The 22,384-nt window shown below is 33.1% G+C and overlaps 3 protein-coding genes and 1 long non-coding RNA gene across 6 annotated transcripts; 2 read left to right on the top strand and 2 right to left on the bottom strand.

The window, feature by feature from the left end:
• The first annotated feature begins 3,706 nt into the window (after window positions 1-3,706).
• LOC125213473 (uncharacterized) lies at window positions 3,707-7,074 on the top strand. Its single transcript, XM_048114041.2, has 8 exons — window positions 3,707-3,998; window positions 4,545-4,689; window positions 4,773-4,941; window positions 5,229-5,499; window positions 5,769-6,034; window positions 6,115-6,333; window positions 6,487-6,589; window positions 6,673-7,074. The coding sequence occupies exons 1-8, from the start codon at window positions 3,848-3,850 to the stop codon at window positions 6,735-6,737; spliced, it is 1,389 nt and encodes a 462-aa protein (XP_047969998.1). The 5' UTR covers window positions 3,707-3,847; the 3' UTR covers window positions 6,738-7,074.
• A 301-nt stretch (window positions 7,075-7,375) lies between these two features.
• On the bottom strand, window positions 7,376-8,943 carry LOC125213474 (F-box protein SKIP31-like). The gene is made up of 3 exons (XM_048114042.2): window positions 8,701-8,943; window positions 8,104-8,263; window positions 7,376-7,791 (listed from the first exon to the last, which is right to left on the bottom strand). The coding sequence occupies exons 1-3, from the start codon at window positions 8,777-8,779 to the stop codon at window positions 7,587-7,589; spliced, it is 444 nt and encodes a 147-aa protein (XP_047969999.1). The 5' UTR covers window positions 8,780-8,943; the 3' UTR covers window positions 7,376-7,586.
• A 4,685-nt stretch (window positions 8,944-13,628) lies between these two features.
• On the bottom strand, window positions 13,629-17,618 carry LOC125208930 (uncharacterized). Its single transcript, XR_016136474.1, has 5 exons — window positions 17,525-17,618; window positions 17,355-17,436; window positions 16,815-16,935; window positions 16,574-16,699; window positions 13,629-14,296 (listed from the first exon to the last, which is right to left on the bottom strand). It is a non-coding gene; the product is annotated as an uncharacterized LOC125208930 (long non-coding RNA).
• Window positions 17,619-20,475: 2,857 nt separating this feature from the next.
• Window positions 20,476-22,384, top strand: LOC125211699 (protein yippee-like At4g27745). Of its 3 annotated transcripts, none has more exons than XM_048111603.2 (3): window positions 20,476-20,979; window positions 21,068-21,175; window positions 22,021-22,384. In XM_048111603.2, exons 2-3 carry the CDS (start codon window positions 21,083-21,085, stop codon window positions 22,249-22,251), a joined length of 324 nt encoding a protein of 107 aa, XP_047967560.1. In that variant the 5' UTR covers window positions 20,476-20,979; window positions 21,068-21,082; the 3' UTR covers window positions 22,252-22,384. The 3 variants fall into 3 exon arrangements, with proteins under 3 accessions (XP_047967560.1, XP_047967562.1, XP_088923377.1); XM_048111605.2 differs by having other exon boundaries at window positions 20,477-20,753; XM_089067251.1 differs by having other exon boundaries at window positions 20,482-21,175.

Below are 22,384 nucleotides of genomic sequence, written 5' to 3'. Positions count from 1 at the left end.
GAGTGAAGTGTTTGTGATGCATGCTTATAGTGCACTATATTTTCATTTCAGTGAAGTAAACGTGCTTAGAGTGAAGTATTATATGGTTAGAGTGAAGTGTTTGTGATCCATGCTTATAGTGCACTATTTTTTCATCTCAATGAAGTAAAATGTGCTTTGAGTGAAGTATTTCATGCTTAAGTGTAGTGTTTGTGATTCATGCCTATAGTGATCTGTTCTATCACTTTAGTGAAGTAAAATGTGCTTAAAGTGAAATTCCATGGTTAGAGCGAAATGTTTGTGATGCATGTTATTAGTAATCTGTTTTATCACTTTAGTGAAATAAAATGTGCTTAGAGTGAAGTATTCCATGGTTAGAGTGGAGTGTTTGTGATGCATGCTTATAGTGCACTATTTTATCATTTCAGTGAAGTAAAATGGGCTTAGAGTGAAGTATTCATTGCATAGAGTGAAGTGTTTGTGATGCATGCTTATAATGCATTGTTTTTTCATTTCAGTGAAGTAAAACGTGCTTAGAGTGAAGTATTTCATGCATAGAGTGAAGTGTTTGTGATTCATTCTTATAGTGCACTGATTTTTCAATTTAAGTGAAGTAAAATGTGCTTAGAGTGAAGTATTTCTTGCTTAGAGTGAAGTGTTTGTGATCCATGCTTATAGTGCACTATTTTATCATTTCAGTGAAGTAAAACGTGCTTAGAGTGAAGTATTTCATGCATAGAGTGAAGTGTTTGTGATCCATTCTTATAGTGCACTGATTTTTCAATTTAAGTGAAGTAAAATATGCTTAGAGTGAAGTGTTTGTGATCCATGCTTATAGTACACTATTTTATCATTTCAGTGAAGTAAAATGTGCTAGGAGTGAAGTATTTAATGCATAAAGTGAAGTGTATGTAATGCATGTTATTAGTGATCTATTTTATCACTTTAGTGAAGTAAAATTTACTTAGAGTGAGGTGTTTGTGATGCATGTTACTAGGACTAAATAAATAAAAAACTTAATTAGTTGAGTATTATTTAAAACTTAAACCAAACTATTTAAACAAAGGATCCTAAAGCATATTTGGATATTACTCTCAGCACATTAAAATAAAACAGCCCAAGCGAGAAAAACATGCCCAAATATAAATAAATTCTTAGCCCATCATAATTGGAAAAAAAATCGACCCACATATTGGAGGAATTTCTCGGCCCAGATTAATTTAAACAACCTTTGATAAAAACAAAATTTCCCTATCATAAGGATATCCACAACCATATTGCATAGATTTCTGATAAAAGTATCCGATTTAGGCTCTTTGATATTTCAGTTATAAAAATTCTTGAATCTATAACTCTATAAGATAAACGACCTTTGATAAAAACAAAATTTCCCTATCAAATCAGCCGAAACATCGGTGTCTGTCACATATTTCCAAACAAATTTAGTGTGAAAAGTGGAGTACTGCTTAAACCTTTTAATCGTTAATGAAGAGGATCGTCGATACTTTAAGAAACATGAGATCAATCTGCAGTAGCATTAAGGTATTGCAACAACCCGTTGTACTTCCCAAGGTTCGATCGATCTTGTCATGCTTAATCGTGTGTGCTTTGAGCTTTGAATAATAAAACTTTATATCTGAGTTTCTATTTAAGGGTATTTACTTTATGTTTATAGTTGATGTTATAATGTTATTTAATTTTGATTAAATTATACTATGAGTCGAGTTTGAGCTTGCAAAAATTGGACTAAACTAGTTTTTGTATTACTCAGAATAATACTAGGAGGCTGATTTGGCCTAATTTGTGGTTTCATTGAAAGTTTTAAATTCAAAATCTGTCGACTCGATTTAACCTCAAAGTTTGGTCACGTATTAGCACTAATGAACTAAAATATATTTTATTTATTTATTAGGGGTCCCCTAATTTTATAAGAGAACATGCTACCAATTGACTGTTTATTAGGCCTTTGACTGAAAGATATATGAACATTTGACTTCGTGTTTTATCGCACATGGTTAAGATATTTATTTTTGATAAATTAATAAAAACATTTTATAATAATTTTAATTTCATAATTGAAGCTGAATGAACTTTGTCATGTATAGTGGTTGATAACCATATTGTTGCATATCGCACATGGTTAAGAGATTTTTTATATTCGATTTTTAAAAAAATAATCCACCATCTCTACGTGTGTTTATTCGATAAATTTAAATTTCATGTATTTAAAATTAGTTTGTTAAATAAAATAATAGTGAAAATATAAATTGAAACTAGAATAATTTGAAATTAAATTAGCTATATTGATAATAATCTCGATATTGTGAATATAGATCAAGATAGATGTTACGAACTAAACTTTTAAGGAAAAACGATCGATTTTCAACCACAATAATCATAATAGTCGAATGACCCCTAAATTTTAACTTATTAGTTATGAAGTCTATACGAATGGATCTAAATACTCATTATACTTGCTCCCTTAGTAGTTAGTCCTCTAATAAGTCATAAAAATTGATAATAACATTACCATAATCAGAATAAATTTTGGAGATAGGTCTAATTTTTTATAAAATGGAAACATTATAAAGTGGTGTCGGTTTATGATAGGAAATAGTAATACAACCAACCAAGGGGGAATTATTAATTCCTAGATCTATAACTTGTTGACACTGTACGCAAATCCATACCATTTTTCATGGGACATTATTTATTGCCACTACAATCAATTGACTTTTTATAGCGTGACAAAAATTGATATGTCAAAATTGACAGTACTTAAATATAGTGACAACTATAACCTAGTGATTATAACTAAACTGAATTACATGTACTTAATTACTATAAACAAGGATGATATTTTTCACAATCATCAGCAATTCTAACAAAAGTATTTTTTTCTCAAAATGAAAATAAATGAGGATTGATATTTTTGTTCTTTAGATACACAAAACTTTATTATAGTAATGAAAAAATGAGGAATGAAAAAAATGAACACTATTTTGACTTATATTTTACTATTTTTTTAAGATTCTGGTCCTAATAGTACTATTATTGTTTTTTATACTGTTTCTGTTTATTAAATCACCATAAAGATTAGCATCTATTTACCAAACCTACGATCTAAAATTAAATGTCGTCAATCCCCAAATGTATTTGTGATTTCCTCACAAAATTCAATGCAATTTATTTACAAGCTGGTAAATAACTATTTCATCACTACTGTAAATATTTTATGAGAAATGAAATATTTATTTGAACTAAAGATTATGTCTACTATGACGGTGTGTTTACGACGCAATAGAAATGAAATATTTATTTGAATCGACAAGTCGAAAGATGCACATGGATGATCATAAATTGAAGAAATTATTAAAGTTGAAGTTCCCTTTAATTGCACAAAAATTAAACACTGATTTAGTAAAGCGTAACGCAATATTTCACTCCTGTGTTAATTATTTTCCCACCTAATTAATTCCGTTGAAAATCGTATTAATTCCACTCCCATGAAAGGGATAAGACCCAAAAAGCCCGCCAAATGACGGGCCCCACACATCGCATCCGACGGTCACAATCCACAGATCTCAAAATCGACGGCCTAGAATCCTCGGTCATTTGCAGGCCAAAAACTACCGACACTCATCGACGGTCATGATCCCTCCACGTGGCGAGAGAGATGGAGATGATGAGATTATAGTGAATAAATCGTCATAGAGTGGCAAAGCCGCGTAGCTACTTTTTCACACAGAAGCACACTCTAGTGTGTGTGAATGTGCATATACATCTAACCTCACTCAGGAAATTTCGAAAAATTCCTCGATCTTCTTCCATTTTTCGTCGATTTTTTTTCTGTTTGAGGTGAGAGAGAATGGAGATTTTTTACTATATGGTGTTCGGCGGGCTGGCCGCGGTGGTGGCGGCGCTGGAGCTGAGCAAGAGCAACAAGGATCGGGTGAATACGTCTTCAGCTTTCAATTCGTTCAAAAACAATTACCTGCTCGTCTACTCGCTCATGATGGGTAAGTGGATTCTGTTTCCCGATCTCGGATCTTAGGCCTTTTCGATACCGCATTTGGTCGCAATTTGATTCGATCTAGCTCGATTTGAGTGAGCCGGAATGTTGTGATGTTGCGTTTGGATGAGTAAGTCTGCATGATTTGGATTGAGTCTTAGGCCTTTTCGGTATCGCATATGGTCGCAATTTGTTTTGATCTAGCTCGATTTGAGTGAGAGGAGAGTGTTTGCGAACATCATGTTATGTTCTTCACTCGTGTGCCTTTGGATGTGCATTTCTAAGTGTATCAGTTTATGCTGTGTTGTACATTGAAAGCATCTATGTGTGATCTGACGATTGATCATGGATCTGATTTGTGTGAATGTGATTGGATTTTTGTGTTAGGGAGATTTGATTGTTGTATCTTGTGGATCTGGAGATTGCTTGAATTTGAGTTAGTTCAGTATGGTTAGGGAGAATGTTTATTGAACTTGTCGTTTCTACTTCTCTGATTTAGCTGGATCATTGATTGATGTGACTGCTTTCTGATGTGCTTTACATGTGGAAACAGCTGGTGACTGGTTGCAGGGACCGTATGTTTACTACCTCTACAGTACATACGGTTTTGGGAAGGGTGAAATTGGACAGCTCTTTATTGCTGGATTTGGCTCTTCCATGTTGTTTGGAACAATTGTTGGATCTCTAGCAGATAAACAGTGAGATAGACTTCTGAAATGGTGCTAATTTGATTTATTGTGATATATATTCTCTGTTTGACGCATATGTAATGATATTGTAGGGGGCGAAAGAGAGCCTGCGTGACTTACTGCATCACGTATATACTGAGCTGCATTACTAAGCATTCTCCTCAGTACAAAATACTGATGGTTGGACGTATTTTGGGTGGTATTGCCACATCTCTCTTGTTTTCTGCATTTGAGTCGTGGCTTGTGGCAGAACACTTCAAGGTGATTTGTTATTTAGATATAACCCTGCTGAATTTCTGGTTATGAGTGTGCTTTTGTTTGCTAGCTCACAGTTATCTTGATTGACCTCATCATGCATAAACTTATCTTATAATGTAGTAATAGATTTAGAGCTGCTTTGTTCTATGCTCTCTGTTCTTGCTGTGATGAACTTGCATTTTCATTGTTTGATTTGATCAAGATTGCTTCTATCTGCAAATGGTCCTTTGATACAAATTTAATTACAGCAAATGCATTATGTATTGATTGCTTTCTATAATTTCTTTCAGAGAGGCTTTGAACAGCAATGGCTCTCTGTAACTTTCTCCAAGGCAATATTCCTTGGCAATGGTCTTGTTGCTATTGTAGCAGGCTTGTTTGGAAATTTTCTGGTTGATTCTATGAATTTGGGGCCTGTATCTCCATTCGATGCTGCTGCCATATTTCTAGCTATTGGAATGGCTGTAATATTATCATCATGGAGTGAGAACTATGGCGACCCTTCAGAGAGCAAGGACTTGCTCACTCAATTTAAGGGTGCAGCTGTAGCAATTGCTTCAGGTATTTATAGTTCTCTTAACCAAAATATATTCACCAACCGTATGAAATTTGTAGATATCTTTTTCACAGCAAGTTGTAGTATAAGGTTCAGTGTTAGGTCCCATCTACATCTTTTGTCACCTAGAAAGTAGAAATGCAAGGGAAGAATACGCCAATCTACACACCTCTATAAAATGGATTTAATTGAATTTGTTTTACCACTACCTCTTCAACGTTTCATTTTCTCAACTCCCTTCTCATGAAACTGACTAAATACTTTTCATGGTCAGATGAGAAGATAGCATTGCTTGGTGCTATACAATCTCTGTTTGAAGGTTCGATGTATACATTTGTGTTCCTCTGGACACCTGCCCTGAGCCCGAATGATGAAGATATTCCACATGGTTTTATCTTTGCTACTTTCATGTTGGCTTCAATGTTGGGAAGCTCAATTGCATCTCGCTTGTTGGCGCGCAACACAGTTAAAGTGGAGAGCTATATGCAGATTGTTTTCGTCATTTCTTCTGCCTCTCTGTTACTTCCCATACTGACAAATGTATGTCCAAGTTTCTGTTCTTATGCTTGATATATCTTCGCTGATAGGCCAATGTCTAACTTCTACTTACTCTATGACAGTTCTTAGTACCAGCAGATCCAAAGAAGAAAGGCGGCAGCATTTCATTTGCAGGCTGTCTCCAGCTTCTTGGCTTTTGCACTTTTGAAGGCTGTGTTGGTCTTTTCTGGCCGTCCATTATGAAGATGAGATCTCAATACATACCTGAGGAGGCTCGAAGCACCATCATGAACTTCTTCCGGATCCCACTCAACATCTTTGTCTGTATTGTTCTATATAATGTGAGTCTTCAGTTCTTCCCCTTAATTGCTATTCATGTTTGGTAATAGGCACACACATGTTTACAGAGATTAGTAATTTTGCGCCATGATAGATCTCAGGTGAACATAATCTCCGGTTTAAGGATTACTTTTTAATCTTCTATTTTATTGCAGGTGAACGCGTTCCCCATCACGGTTATGTTTGGCATGTGCTCCATCTTCCTCTTTGTGGCCTCCATCTTGCAGCGACGACTTGCAGCAATTGGAGAGAAGCCAAGTAAGTAACCGTTGCCTGGAACTACTCACTGTAGTGTCGATTTGTGTGCCATTGTCTCATTTTTGCTGTTTGAATTTCTGCAGAAACCGAAGATTGGGCTATGATGAAGGAAAGAACCAGCGAGGCCGAGCCACTAAACGAAGCTTGATTGACTTATAGTTAAATCTGGGATATGATCATTTATTTTCTGCCATGAATAGCAGACAATAGTTTGTAGTCGAGCTTATTATAAAAATTTATTGCTCTATCAGAGAAGCTGCATAAAAAAAGATGGTTGTGGGAAGGAGGAGAGAGAATGGGAACAAATTGCAGATTTACAATTTTTAGATTTGTGTCACTTCTCCCATAATTTCCACTTATATTATTATTTTTTTTTTTCTACGATTTTAAGAATCCACATTGCCCCAGTTTTGTATCAGCCCGTTCTCTTTGTTGTTTCTAATGTAACCGAACAATTCTCTTGCAAATTTGATTTCCTTTGATAACTTTGTCTTGATTTTGCACAACTCCCAAATGCCATTATAACATGGTTTTTAAATTTATTTAAATACACAACATTCAACCTTTTGAAATCATATCATTCTGAATTATTTTTAATGAATACCAACGATTATTCTTTGATGAATTATTGGTTGTTACTAGAAAAGACGGCTTAGTGTATGCCGATCTTAATTTGAACTTGATTCTAAGCCTAATTAACTTAATCTAGATAAGTTGAAGGAGATTAGAGATACAATGGATTAGTTTGATAAAAAGAAATGAGGCTTCAACCAAATACCATGTCAATAATAATAAAACAAAAAGAATACTTGTATTGCAATTCATAGGTAAGTTACATCAACTTATTCCTACTTGAAATGAATAATACTACATAAAAAAGAGATGTGGTTTGTCAAAATATTAGCCTACTCCATATGCATGTACAGCACAATGAATTATTCCTTTTTGTCAAGAAAATATATGCAAACAAGATGAGTATGAGTTGAGGGAGAATCATTTACATGAGACGGTTGCGTTTTGCATTCATAGTAGCAACTTCCAGGTCCCCGACGAAGAAGAGAATTTTGTCCAAGATACCTGCACTTGGTACCTCTTCATCTACGCCTCTCATATCAGCTTCTCGTTTTGATCCCAGACCCCGTTCAATTCGACCTTGATGGACTAAGTAATAATCTTCCCCTTCCCTTATTATCTTCAATCCCCTGCATATAAATCGCTATAACTTAGTCCTAAACCATTGAATTAGGAATGATCCAAGATTTTTTTCCATGTGAAGCCTTTGATAAAGCAGAAACAGATAGTCATACTACTTCAACACTTTAACACACAAAAGATCACAATTCGAGAACATACGAAAAATCCTATTGGCCCGAAAAACTGATCACTGATGTGAATTCAGGCGTTTCAAAATGAGAGTTATCGATTCTAACTTGCAAATATCTCTTGCAAAGTTGCAATAACTTAATTGCAGAAAACACTCAAATTTCCAGAAAAATAATGCAGTTTTGACTTACAATCCAACACGATCACATCGATCTTGAACAACGTAGACATCTTTCCACGAATCAGGAGCTGCAGGCGCGTAAAATGTGGCTCGGTCTATCCCCCATCTCTCCTTAAAGAGATTAGACCATAGCCCCTCATCCGAGGCCAAGTCTCTCCATTTCCTACACACTTGGATCACAAACCAACCATGTTTTAGCATTATTCAAACATAAAGAATCATCCATCTTCACTCTCTACATCTAAATCAAAGTTTGCAACCAACAATTGTGAATTTTGATAGAATGTAATCCCTAAAGATCACATTTTTCTAGCCATAATCCTCAAGAATTTCCCAAATCAAAACCCTAGCTAGCAATTTAAAACAGAGTTGAATAAAAGATTAACTCAGAAATCAAAATTGTGAGATCTTCTTAATCATCATCCAATCTTAATGTTCACAATCTTGACATACAGAATACATATATATCGAGCTAAAATTAAAAGAATGTATTCCTACAAAATAAGACTGTTCATCTCAAGAAACCCAAATCAGATCCCTACAAAATTCCCAAAATAATTCAAAATTCTCGAATTGAAACGATCAAGAACGCAACTTTTTTACTAACCCAGTTGAGCAGCTGCGAGATTTTGAGGATCCAACAAATAAAAAATCTTGAGATGAAGATCCGTTGGTAATTTCTCCATAACTTGATCACACCAGCTTCTGGGGAAGAAAAGAATCGAGAATTCTGATTGAATCTATGAGAGAGTTTGGAGGATTTCTCTCTCTATTTTGAGTAAATGAAATTATATGCATGGTGATATCAAGATTGGCATCTTGTCAACGGCTTATCCCTAAACTTTTGTAACAGAAATTCCAATCACAATAAAACAGATAATACTGAGCAATTATATTTATGAGCAAAATAGAGAATCTTAATTTTAATCCCACTATAAAACCTAAATCAAAGATATAATATGAAATAAATTTACCCTAAATTATTTCCTTCAAAACTCCATAATTAACAATTCATTAAAAGATAAAAAAGGAAAAATAGAGTTTTTATATTTATTTACAAAAATCAAGGAAGAGGTGAGTATATATGTTGCTTATTCAAGTTAAAACTTAAAAGGCATGAGATTTTATATCTTTTTAGTTAAAAATATTGCTCCACGTATTAATGTATACCCATTTAAACAGAGGAGATACATATTTTTTTCTTAATGAAAAAAATGAATAAAATTAAAACCGTAAAAATTAATTTTCCACTTATAATTTATGAATTTCATCTTGTTTAACCTTATTAAACTAAAACTTTAGGACAGTGATAAATGTACATAATTGCATGTACATATTCAAACTTTTTTTAACATTTTACATTAAAAATCGATTTATATACATTAATTAATTTAAAATTAATTTCATACTAATCATATTGCAGTACTTCAAAAAAAAAATTTAACTTTAAAATTTATATATTTAAAAATTATTTTTTATTAAATATTGTATAATTAATTCGAACTAAGCTTGAAATCATGCCTATAATTTAATAAAAAAAAATTATATCACTTCTTTATTATTATAATCCTGTCTGAAATTAAATATTTAGACTAGTTCATCTAGTATGGCCTTGAAGGGTCATATTCTAATACTTATAGCACCCTAATCCAAAATCAAGACCAAATCTCCATCCTTAGATTTTAAAATGAGTGGATGAGATTAAATCTTACGAATCTCAATAAATAGTAGACAAAATATCAACAAAAGGGTAATATCGTCATTATGTTATCATATGATAATTTTCGTGAATGTTTTTTTATATCAACATAGTGTATTACAAATATGAACAATATGACATAATAATATCAACACTAGTATAAGGAAATATCAACACATATTTATTGAGATTTTTACATGGTTTTATTGAGATTTTTACATGGTTTTATTAAGATTTTTTGATGTATTTGTTGATAAAAATCTGGTTATCAACATTTACGAAAACTAAAATAAAAAAATATCAAATTTCATCATTCGAACGTCGTCAGAATATATGCAATTGAGATCTCGTTGGAATCCTTATATAATTATCTTTAATTTGATATAATTTTTTGCGGAAAAATAATTTAAATCGAGAGAGTTACGTAAATTTAAAATTTTAAGATGATTTTAATGAGAGAGAATTGACATTAATACCCTCTAATTTTATTTATTAATTTTTTTAATTAAAAATATAATCCATGTAACATTATTTCAACCAGATCTTCTAATCTAATGATTAAAATTTAATTTTAATTTGGGATTGCTAATTAGTTAGCAATCGATCCCTCCCAGTCCTTTTAGTATCAGTTTGCCTTATGCATTTTGAATTTGCTAGACCAAAAATATAAGTTCTTATATTGAATTTTGTGATGGGACATACTCTCTCATATTTGTGCTGTGCAATTTGCCAATTATTCGATAAATATTCAACCTTTTTAGTTACACTATTGTTATTTGACCGACTTATAATATATAGATTGGACATTGGAGACAGGGATACATTTTATTTATATTATTTATTTTTGAAGGGGGTATTGATGCAAGATAAATTTTGATTAAGCAACATGATTAGTGACATCCACTGAATTAAGGGGGAATTAATTATCTCTAAATCACCTTTTGCAAATCTATATTTTCATCCACTCGCTGCCACTTTTCTCAGACCTTTTCTTTAAATAGGTGTAGTTAGTGGAAGAACAATTTCCTATTATGCAGTTTTCTACTTTGATCTTGATCTTCTTAACTTTGTAGTATGATTTTATCATTTCATAATTTTAAATCTATTGATGAAGACCAATTATTTTAGTAATTAATTTCTAATACTCATACATTGAATGCAATATTTTCACATTGTAATGGAAGTTATAGTTTCATGATTATACAACGATCAACTATATATATTGTTTAATTTTAGCACTAATCTCGATCTTTTTAGTCACATTAAAGAAAAATATTTTTAATTCAAGAGGCGTGGTCGAGTGACGTAAGATTCATCTATTCTTTATTAAATGATCAGATGATTGATCCTGATATATGGAGCAACTTTTAATCATTAAGCCAACTGATATTTTATTATAAACACAAAAAATAGTATTTTGTACTTATTACTATAAAGCTAGAAATTTGTTCAATTATTTTAGGTCTGTACCATTTTCACGTGGCATTTCCATTTGAAATCCCACTTGCATAAATAATATAGTGGATTCTTAATTAATTAGATCTTGAAATCGTGATGATAATATTGTTTAATTTATCCATAATGCTCCAAATCGGACTAGCTAGGGTCCTTGTTTGCAGGAACCAATTACCACAGATTTAAGATTAATAAAGTAATAGAAGCCTCAATTCTCCCTATATAATGAAGATGAGGGGCTCTCACCATTTCATAAATCCATAGAGATTAAAAACACCACTTTTTTTTTTTAAGAAGTAGACATGGTGTGATATTGTTTCGGTTCAACACCAAAACAATAAAGTTTTTGGTGATGAGCCGAACCAATATCACTCTTGTATACTTTTCATCAACATCAACAATATTAATTTTCTTATATCATTTTCTCTCAGGTAATGTATGTGTCTTTATTTTTTGTCTATGTATAGTTAATCACCTTTTTTCTAATGAATTACTGTGACGATTTGCTATAATGCTCAGGTAATTAAATCCATTTACTTTTCGAAACCCTACTTTAATTTAGTTTTACTCTCTCCCTCTCTCTCATGCACCTTCTTGCAGGTCTCTAGCTCAGATCTAAATTTTTTGCAAAGGTATGTACACACTTTTTTTTAATACCAAAAGAGTTGCTAACCCGAAACACTATGCAGATACACAATTGACGCATTCTCTCCAAATATAAAACGATTTTCTCTTAACGTGTAGAAGTACCTCAAACTCTCTATGTATTAACGAAGTTGATGGGATTATGAGAACGGAGCAAACAATGGCCCTAGAAATGTTGATGAAAATTCCGAGAATGGAGCAAACAATTTCCCTGAAAATGTTGCTAAGTGATTTGTGAGTAGAGGAAGAAATGAGATTTGTGAGAGAAATGTGTACAAAAAGTGTTGTCATAATTTCCAACATTGGATACTATCGATTGTGTCAAATAATCCAAGAGGATTTGCTCCACCTTTACACGTATAGTAATTACTTTCTATTTTGCTTACGATTAACAAAATTATTGAAAGCATAATTAATTTAGAAAGGGCGAATTTGTTTCTTTCTTCATGAGTTGAAATGGTCTCAAATCATATAGCATCATTTGTCACTTGGAAGTTTTATAGTAGTAATACTTATGTTACATATAATTCATTATTCAGGGATATTGACAAAACAACATTTATTAAACATAAAAATTAAACGACCCTTATATTTGATAAATTGGTCTTAGATTAATTTAAGCAGCTCCGTGTATTCATTTCTCTAATCAGACAAACCTATTGTTTCATTTAATATTTTAAGGAAGGACAGTTGTTTGAAACTCTAAACGTTGTTACCTCAAAAATTCAGGAAAACAAAAAACAAACAAAACATACAAACTTCAAATGTTGTTTTTCTCGATTGTCTATCAAGAAGATTCTGTCACTCAAATTTAATGGATTCTTGCTTCACTCGTTCTGAACTATATACAGAGATCAAATTGGTGGGATGTTTATGCTTTATGGAGTATAATAGTTTACCAAAATGATAGAGACGTGCAGATCAGGTCTAGAAGTAGTAGTGGAACCATTTCATATATATTTTGTAAATCGTAAATTGTAGTATATAATACGAGTTCTTGTAATGAACTATGTATCTATTGATAATTTGTAATTTTGGGATTTGATTTTGAGAATTGGTTAACTAATTGATTAAAAGTTGGATTTGATGTAAATAACGTTTGAAAACCTGGATGTCTCTACTAAAACATCTTTTCTAATAAGAAAAACCCATTTATAGTATAAATTTAAAATTGAAAATAAAAGGAGCAAAAATGAAATTAGGTTTGTATTTAAGAATTAATTATACGCACATTGACAAGTTCACAAATTAAAAGAAAATAATAAGTGACAACTGATAAAGGTCTTCACTCCTCCCATGCACATTCAATTCAGTTTTTTTTGCAACAAGTTATTCAGTAATCAATTGTCACTTTATTTTAATCACGTTGTTACATTTATTCATAAAAAGAGTCATTTTAATTCTCAAGAACTCACTTTTTTTTATTAGAAAGTCACTTTTAACACAATCACTCTTGATAACTTTTATGTTGAACTCACATAAATTATTTGTAACTGATAAAAATACAAACCTTTCATGAAAAGTCAACTGTGAAAAAAAAATCAACAGATTAAAAGAGAATTAATTCAATATTCTTCAGGCAGTTTTCCATCTATGGACTACATCCAATATAAGTATTCCCTTCCCTATTTTCCCAGAGAAAAACAAACATTATATTCTGATAAATTAGTTGACAGCTAATTCTACTCAATAAAAGGAACACAGCGTGACAGTAAGTATAAAAAGGAAACAAGATATAATTGCTAATTTACATCCACTAATAAATACAAAATGTAAACATACATGTGTATACACATCAATTGCAAAATAAGCAACCGAGACACCTATTTACAGCCACCAACAATACAAAATGTCAGCTACAAATTTACACCTACCTAACTAGAACCTTCACATATTGCTGCATCTCCCGGAAAACGGAGGCGGCCAGCCGGAAGCCTTCTAAACTACTTACAAAGAGATAGCAAGCGTATACACACTGGTTATGTACACGTGCCACTTCTTTTTAGCTTAAACAGCAATGTGGCTTTAGAAATGGTGCTAGTGACAACATTGCATCATTCAGTTACTAGTCTCGTGGAGTATATATCAATAAATCGAATGCGCTTCAGCAAAGAAAAGTGTATCAGAGCACAAGTGTTGATCCTCAAAAGTCAAAAGGAACCTTTTTCACCTTACTTTGTCCCCTCATTTATCTGCTCAGAAATAGCTGTTTTCTTTACCTGCATTTGACTGCATCCACCTAGAGCTTCAACCTTTTGTAATGTATCTTTTCTGCGAGCGGAGAAGAGTGGAGACACCATTTTGTTTACCAGCTTCTCCGGTGGAAATGCCGTTGGAGAGCGCATCATTCTGCCACAGCCAAGCATCATAGTCTCCAACCAAATGGCACGCTTCATGCACAACACTGCACAAGCCAAAATTACTCCAGTAAAGCAATTTTCAAGAGAAATAAAAAGAAAGCTGGAACTCAATATATGCAATCAAATAGCACATGCACAGCGACACAGTTGACTGTGCACCGAACATAAAACAAAACGGAAGGTACATTACAGATAGAGTCAATATCTGTAGACTACTAGAAAACATAATCTCGGGGTATAGCACAAAACAAAGTTTGACATCAAGTATAGTGACGCCAAGGTATATGCATGGCAATTTTTCCTATTGTGGGGCCTATAATTATAATAAATGCACGTAAATCATAACAAACTGGCATATATACATACAAACGAGAATCTATGCTGATAAGGACAACAAAAATAAGTGGCATTACACATTCAGACCTGTCGTGTGAAAGGTATAGTGAAATACAGTACACTGAGGTCCAATTGCTAACTTAAGATGGAATCTTACTGATGAAACGGCTATCCATAAATGGCAACTAAAATTTGAAATTTCCAAACAGTGGCCAAGAGGCGTTATCAACACAACTAAGAAAACCTAGATAAGGACAAAATTCGCCAATCCAACACATCAGCAATCTTCAAGATTTTTTTTTTTCCTGATTCAATCATTGTATTAAATGTTTATACCATTTTACAAGATTTGACAAGAGTGTCCTTCAAAAAGAAAAAAAAAATGGGGCATTTTGACATGGAAATACAGGTCAGTAAAAATTAATTTAAGAATCATAGAGCGGTGGAAATTCAATAAGGATTATCACACAACATTTACATTTGAAACAAAACTGATACATGTAGATGATTAGCAGAGGAGCTTAGAAATTAAAAATGCAAGCAGTAGGAATTAGTTTAGAGAATCTGATACCTAACAGGTAGATGTAAATATTTGAGTCAGGTACCAAATGAGAAGACATAGTTAAAATACAATTAAATGAAGTAAGCCATTCTAACAGAAGGAAACCACCAACGAAATCTCCAATGAAATTATTCTAAAACATATTTCATGGACAATCCATCACCCTAAATTTTCTAAAACATCAAGGTGAAGAATATTGAAGTTTCTTGAGCAAATGGAAGAGGCAAAGTCAAAGGGAGTGTCAACTCTTTCAACTGTTGTTTAGAGCCTTACCATCAACTAGTAGACAATAGTGCATAATGACTTAATTAGCACAGTGGATGCAAGCACGTACATAAGTTATTTCGGGTTAGTTGCATTTGTCTCTATTACAGTAGATGACGAATAATGTTAAAAGGCAGGATATATTTTACATTATTACACCGCATTTATTATAAATGATGTTCATAAATGTGTACAGCGCTAAAAGATGAAATCATATAATTTGAATATAATGATTAGAGATTGACAGATAATACTTGAAAATTAAACTCGTTTTCTGAAAGAAATGTAGTTACCAAAACTGAAACTATAGGTAGAGTTATATTGTAAACTTGTATCGATGCATTTTGTCATGTATCACCCCTATTCTTTTTGCAAGACGGGTCTTTATGTTTGTTGCTGAAACTCAATCTCTCACCCACTCCTACCATGAAAAAAAAATACCCCCAAATTCTGCAATCCTAAATTCCTAATTCCTAAAGCCCATTGTAAAATGATTAGCTTTTCCACATGCCCTATTTAGACCAATGGTAAGTTTGTTATGATGCCAGTTCAGGATACTGGTACATCTGTAGAAAGAAGAGTGGGACAATAACTTGACTTTATTTTTGTCTCCGGGTGGGGTGGAGGAAGAGGAGATTATAGGAAGCACTGGAGTTTCAATTAAGAAAGAGATATGGCTGAGGATGAGCATCTTGTTTGTGCTCTGATGGAAAACCCACATTTTGTTTTCGATTTCTTTTTTTTTCGCAGCCCAGAGGGAAACAGTTCAAACAGAGTTTTAAACCTCTAATGCTTTGTTAAGGAAAGATAAGTAATCTAAGCCTACACAGAAAGGCAGGTCCTTTTATTAGAATTTTCATGATATTTTTTAGTATGATGCCATTGACACATCCAAATTGCTCAAAAAAAATCTCAAAACACATGCTAAGGCAACAAATGGTAGTGGTCTTTGCCTATTACGTTTAATCAAATCAAACTTAACAGGAAGGTAATGTAGCAGAATTTTCATTCATAAACCAAGGTGTCTGTAGCATAATGAAGCAATAATCTCACAGCAGGAGTTGGTGAAACCAGCATTCCTAGTCACTATATGTTATTACAGTTGATGATTATTATCTGCCAGTTAAGGGAATTAAGAGAGAAGGGAGGTTAGGCCAACCAGTCTTCCCTCCAATAGACACACTTGATATAAACCCAGTGATCCTAAACAAAGCCTCCGCAAGTATGTCGCAACACTCCGAAGCTGTGATACTCACAAACTGTAAACCTGCACAATCAGTGGGTCCTACACAGAAGCGTATGTCCACATTTAGAGCAATTAAATGACGGTCGTGCGTTCTCTTCATGCCAACAGGTCCATTGACAAGTAACAACAGAGGTCAAACATTTATAAATCTCACCTGTCAAATCAATCTCAATGATTGCCACGATGCCCACCACCTACCCTTGTACTAGGAGGATTGCGAGCAAACTGAACCCTTAAGTGAGCAGAATCCCGCTCGTGCTCATCAAACAAATAACCTGCAAGATTAGCTTGAGTATTTATGACACAACTAGCTAACATTGTTGAGCATGAAATACCAGTTCCGTACATAAGTGGACTTTATGACGCAACTAGCTCACACTGCACATATTGCACACACATTGTGCACTTTCTACACACAACGAATGCACACACATACGCAATAAGCACACACATTGCACAAACTGTGCGCGAACACTGCGCACACATTGCACAGGTGGCGGTTATTAACTAGATGTACTTTCTATCTTTACACAGTTGTTACGAAAGTGCCATATTAGTTTTTGGTAAAAATGACAATCATGCAGCAATTCAAAACACATACACATCATATCTAACAAGAAAAACAAATCAACAACAAGATACAGACCTCGGCTGCAAAGAATTTTATATAGTAAATCCATCAAAGCACACTGACCTTGTATGGCATCCATTGCTGTTGCCGCATGAGCTGGACTCACAAAATCAACAAAGGAAAGAACCACAGGATCCCCCCCAGGCTACATGGATCAGAATAGAAACATTAGCAAAACTACACATAGAATCTTTTGTTCTTATTTTTCTTCAAGAAGAAAAAAGGACGCTTACATGTCTCGGTGCCTTTGTCACAAGCCTCACTCCCTTATAGCCCACAAATGGACGGAATATATCTAATAATCAAAAGTAAAGGAATAGACCAGGTATGAAGATGCAGTTCGTGATCATTCTTTAGATGGTATTTGCACCAAGAACCTTAAAGAGATTTCCTTAGCTAGCCAACACGTCAAATTTCAATAAGCTACAATGAATCATGGAAAAACAAGTAGAGATTTACAAATCACCCAAAAATTAAGATTCCAGCACCTACATTTCAACAGATCAAAGACACAACTAAAGCCACAAACCCCATCGCCAATCAACACACATTCAACCAATGCAGATCCGGGATCAGAACTTCACCATTTTCAATAGACGCGCCATAATCATAAATTCACGCTCACCGAATCTAATCATAACTATACACATTAAAGCCAGAAAGTAAAAAATCTAACCCTAACGCAAACAGAAGAAATCATGAGAAATTCACACCGTGCACGTGCTGAGAAAATGATCAAATCGTGCGAGCAAACAAAGGAAAACATGAGAAATTCACACTGTGCACGTGCTGAGAAAATGATGAATCGTGCGATTGAGATAGAGAGAGGGAGATACCAAACTCGGAACGAGTCCGTTTCGCCACAAGCTGAGCTGGAACCGACGCTGCCGGCTGCCTGTTGTCACCATACCTCCAGAAAGCGTCCGCCATTGTTGATTGGTAGTGAGGAAGGAAAGGGGGCAAAGCAAATTCAAATCAATTGAAAAACTAGGGCTCTAAAAGATTCTCTCTTATCAAACAAAGGAGGTAGCGCTGCCTTCTTCACTGTGAAATTCGAGTATATTTATATGGTGAATAACCAGAATCTTTCATTTGCTTCATCATTTTCATTCATACTCTGTATTTATTTACTAACTTTATTTGTTCGAATTTTTATTTGGATTATTTGGGCGGAAAAAAAAAAACAATCTTCATGATATTAAAAAATAACTTAAAATGTTGATATTTATATTGACCATAGTTCCACTTATTTGTAAGTGATATATAAATTGAAAAGACGATCATACGATGCATATATTTCGGTGAGATGATGAATATTCAAATTTTCTATCATAACTGTCTGGTCGGTCGTTACAGATTAAACTTATGGTGTGTCGCATCGGTTAATAATTATGCTAAATGATTGGTTGACAATGTCGTCAAGTCGGAAACTGTCAATTTTGGTTTCGAAGTAGATGTTACTATTCATCGGCCGATAAGAGATATAGTGGTAGCGGATTTTAGATCGAAAGTGCATGGTAGCAGTTTCTATTTTGAACTTGAACCGAATGGCAGTTGTTTCTGTTCAAAATTGGCGAATTTTGGCGGTATCGAATAGATTTGAATTTTTATTTAAGAAATAGAATATCAAATGAGACCAACGTGATTAAGTTCAAAGCAATATTATCATGTTACCAAATTATTGAGTTAAAGGTCGTTTAAGTTGTCATTTTTTACAAATCACAACTCTAATTTTAAATTTTCATATTTCAGACTAACCTTCAGCCAATCCGACCATAAAAATTATGAATTTTTTAAATTAATATATATTTCTTGATAATTTAATATTTATAGTACATTTTTATATGACTGTTGTTTGAATTTGAAATTACTAATAGTTTTTGCTCTTGGAGAGATAAAATTTACTATATTTTTCTTAAATATTTATTGCTTTTTAGTTTTTACATCTAAATATTCATTGTAAAGCGTTAGATTAAAATACTAAAAAAGTAAAATATGAGTATAATTTTCCAATTCCTAATATATTTTCATGTTGTATTTATGAAAATTTGCTTATCCTAACTTTAATTGTTGATTGAATTACCTTTCCAATTCTATTTTTTTGCAAAAAGAAATAAATTTTTTCTTTCGTGTTTCAATCTCTATTTTACTTTATTATCTCTAGGTCTGTTAAAATGAATATCGATCTTAATTATTGATTGAGTTATCTTTCCAATTCTATTTTTTTGGCAAAAAGAAATAAATTTTCTCTTTTGTATTTTGATCTCTATTTTACTTTATTATCTTAAGGTCTGTCAAAATAGATATTAAGTGTCTTAATTGTTGATTGAGTTATCTTTCCAATTCTTTTTTTTGGCAAAAGGTAATAAATTTCTCTTTCGTATTTCAGTCTCTATTTTACTTTATTATCTTGTTATCTCTTCTACTTTATTCTTTTTAACGTGCTAAACTCTCTTTCTTAATTTATGTGTCAGAAAATAAACGACTATATTTTAAAAGTTATTTAACGTGAACTCACCTAATTTGGGTGAACTCTAGTACTCTACACAGCACATGTTATTATTTATTGAGCTGTTAGGAATTTTTTTACCGAACTATCAACTAAGCCTAATCTTCACGATAGTATTCATTATTAAGCTTAGTCTTATCAAATTTGAAAAATACAATTGAATGTAATAAGTTTATTAACTAGCCTTTTAATAGTTTGTACTAGAATATAGTTATAATATACTCCTTCCTTCCCAACTAATTAGTTGAATCATATTATTTTTGCGATTTTCCAACTAAATTGAGTCATTTCATTTTTTGACAAAAAATAAAACATCCAATCATTTTTATTTTATTCATCACATACTTTAATCTTTTGAAGTATTTCCTAATTTTTTATCTTTCTTACTTTTATTTAACACAATTTTTTAATCTCTATAATCAATTTTTTTTTTTACTAAAATTACCGTCGATGTAGTATGCGTCAATTTAATGCAGTGGTCATTCATAAAAAAAAATGGCTTCTTTCATTTATAGTGTATAGCATAGCTGGATTCACCTATTCCACCGTTTGATGACCTGTTTCACTCTCTTGACATAAAATTTTCCAAAAAATTATCATAATTAATTGATTAAAGTTAGTAAAAATTCATCCTGTTAGTCTCACTATGAGTTATTTTTGTAACTGATAATTTAGCACCTATAATTAAATAAATTTTTTATGTGAACACTGTACATTCTCTACAGAAGTGGATTGTCTTGTGTTACAAACTCTTCTCACAGATTTCTTCTCAATCATCTTTCTGTTTTTCTTCTGATTTTTGCGTGTATTTCACTCTTGAATTTTGATCCACCACTGCCTTTTTCGGAGCTGCTTGATTTTCCATTTCGATTATAATTCCTCTTTTTTTTTTTTTTTTTTTATTGTTCTGCAAAGTATCGCAATCCGATTCGGTTAATCTTACTGATTTTAGGGTAATCATCTTATTTTTTTTATAATAAACGTTGTATGATTTTGGTTGGATTATGCTTTTACTTTTACCTCATCGATTGTTCTGTTTGAATTGGGGATTTTGAATATATTGATCTGTTTATGCGTTTTATATTGGAATTTGACACCTTATTGCTTGATTTTGTATCTGGAATTCGTGTTTATTGATGCATATATCCCTTTATTTGCTACTGAGGTGAAGAATTTGAGGTTGTTATTCCTGTTATTGATTCAAATACTTAAGTAGTTTTAAAAAATTGCAACCTTTTAAATTGTGAATTATGATTATTTGGTATAGAAATTGTGTAGTTGAATGGATGAATTAGTCGGGCCTCGTGTCTACAGCTGCTACAAATGCCGGAATCACGTCTGCCTCCACGATGACATAATCTCAAAGGCATTTCAGGTGAAGCATTTGATCTGTTGTGAACATTTGCCCTTGTAAATGTCAAGGTATACTGATTCCTGGCTATGTGTCATGTTTCCAGCTGCTTTCTTAGTCGTTTTACGATTCGTTTTGATGTAGAACTAAATTGCATCATCATCATTTTTTGTCTTTGTATGATGTATTTGGACGTAGGACTACGTTACAGAGCTATATATGTTGGTTTCCATCATCCTTTTTAGTCTTTATGTGATGCATTTTGGCTTAGAACTACGTTGCCTCTGAATCATGTTGCCATTGGGTTTTTCAGTCGTGAACGATGCATTTTGATGTATAACAAAGTTGCATAGCTGCATCATGTTGCACACGACTTTCTAGTCTTGGTTTGATGCATTTTGATGTAGTCAGTCAGTCGAACTAAGTTCCAGAATCGATTTTTTTTTTTTTGTCATCGTATGACACCTTTTTAAATGATGATTAATAATGGTTCCTCATTCATTCTGTGGCCGTGGTGACTCGAACCCTGTTTGAGGGGAAGCGTCTTACCAACTAAGCTGCCCTTCATCGTCTGTGTATGATGTATTTTGATAGAGAACTAAGTTGCAAAGCTGTGTCATGTCACCATTGGCCTTTTGGTCTTTTGTACGATGCATTTTTATGCAGCATAAGTTGCAGAGTCGAGCACACTTCACGACCAAGAAAACAAGGCCGTAGAATATAGATAGTATCAAACCTAAATAGATATTTCTTAAATTTGTATCCAAAAAGATCTGCAAATTCGAACTAATTAATACGCATTAATGAGGCTGTATCTCGTGTTGCATTTGTCATTGGATATGTAACATCACTCGTAATTTCTATGCCAGGGAAGACACGGACGAGCCTTTCTGATCTCCCACGCCATGAACATTGCTGTCGGGCCCAAAGAGGACAGAAATCTCATGACTGGTCTCCACACAGTTGCTGATATCTCGTGTGCAGACTGCAGCGAGGTGCTGGGGTGGAAATACGAACGGGCTTTTCACGCGTCACAGCTATACAAGGAGGGTAAATTCATATTCGAGAAATCGAAGATTGTGAAGGAGAACTGGTGGTAGCCCTATTTAGTAAGTTTGATGCTTACGTCAATGTGCCTGAAAAACTCACATGAATTCATTCCGTACATATAATTTTATTTGTTTATAAACAAGTTGTCTTCCTTTGATTTATAGTAAGCAGAGTTTAAGCTTA

The sequence above is a fragment of the Salvia hispanica genome, chromosome 3 (assembly GCF_029641045.1).
Source record: "Salvia hispanica isolate PSC_SH4W2 chromosome 3, Shi_PSC_v1, whole genome shotgun sequence".
Classification (NCBI taxonomy): domain Eukaryota; kingdom Viridiplantae; phylum Streptophyta; class Magnoliopsida; order Lamiales; family Lamiaceae; genus Salvia; species Salvia hispanica.
This window is presented reverse-complemented; position numbering and strand designations above follow the sequence as displayed.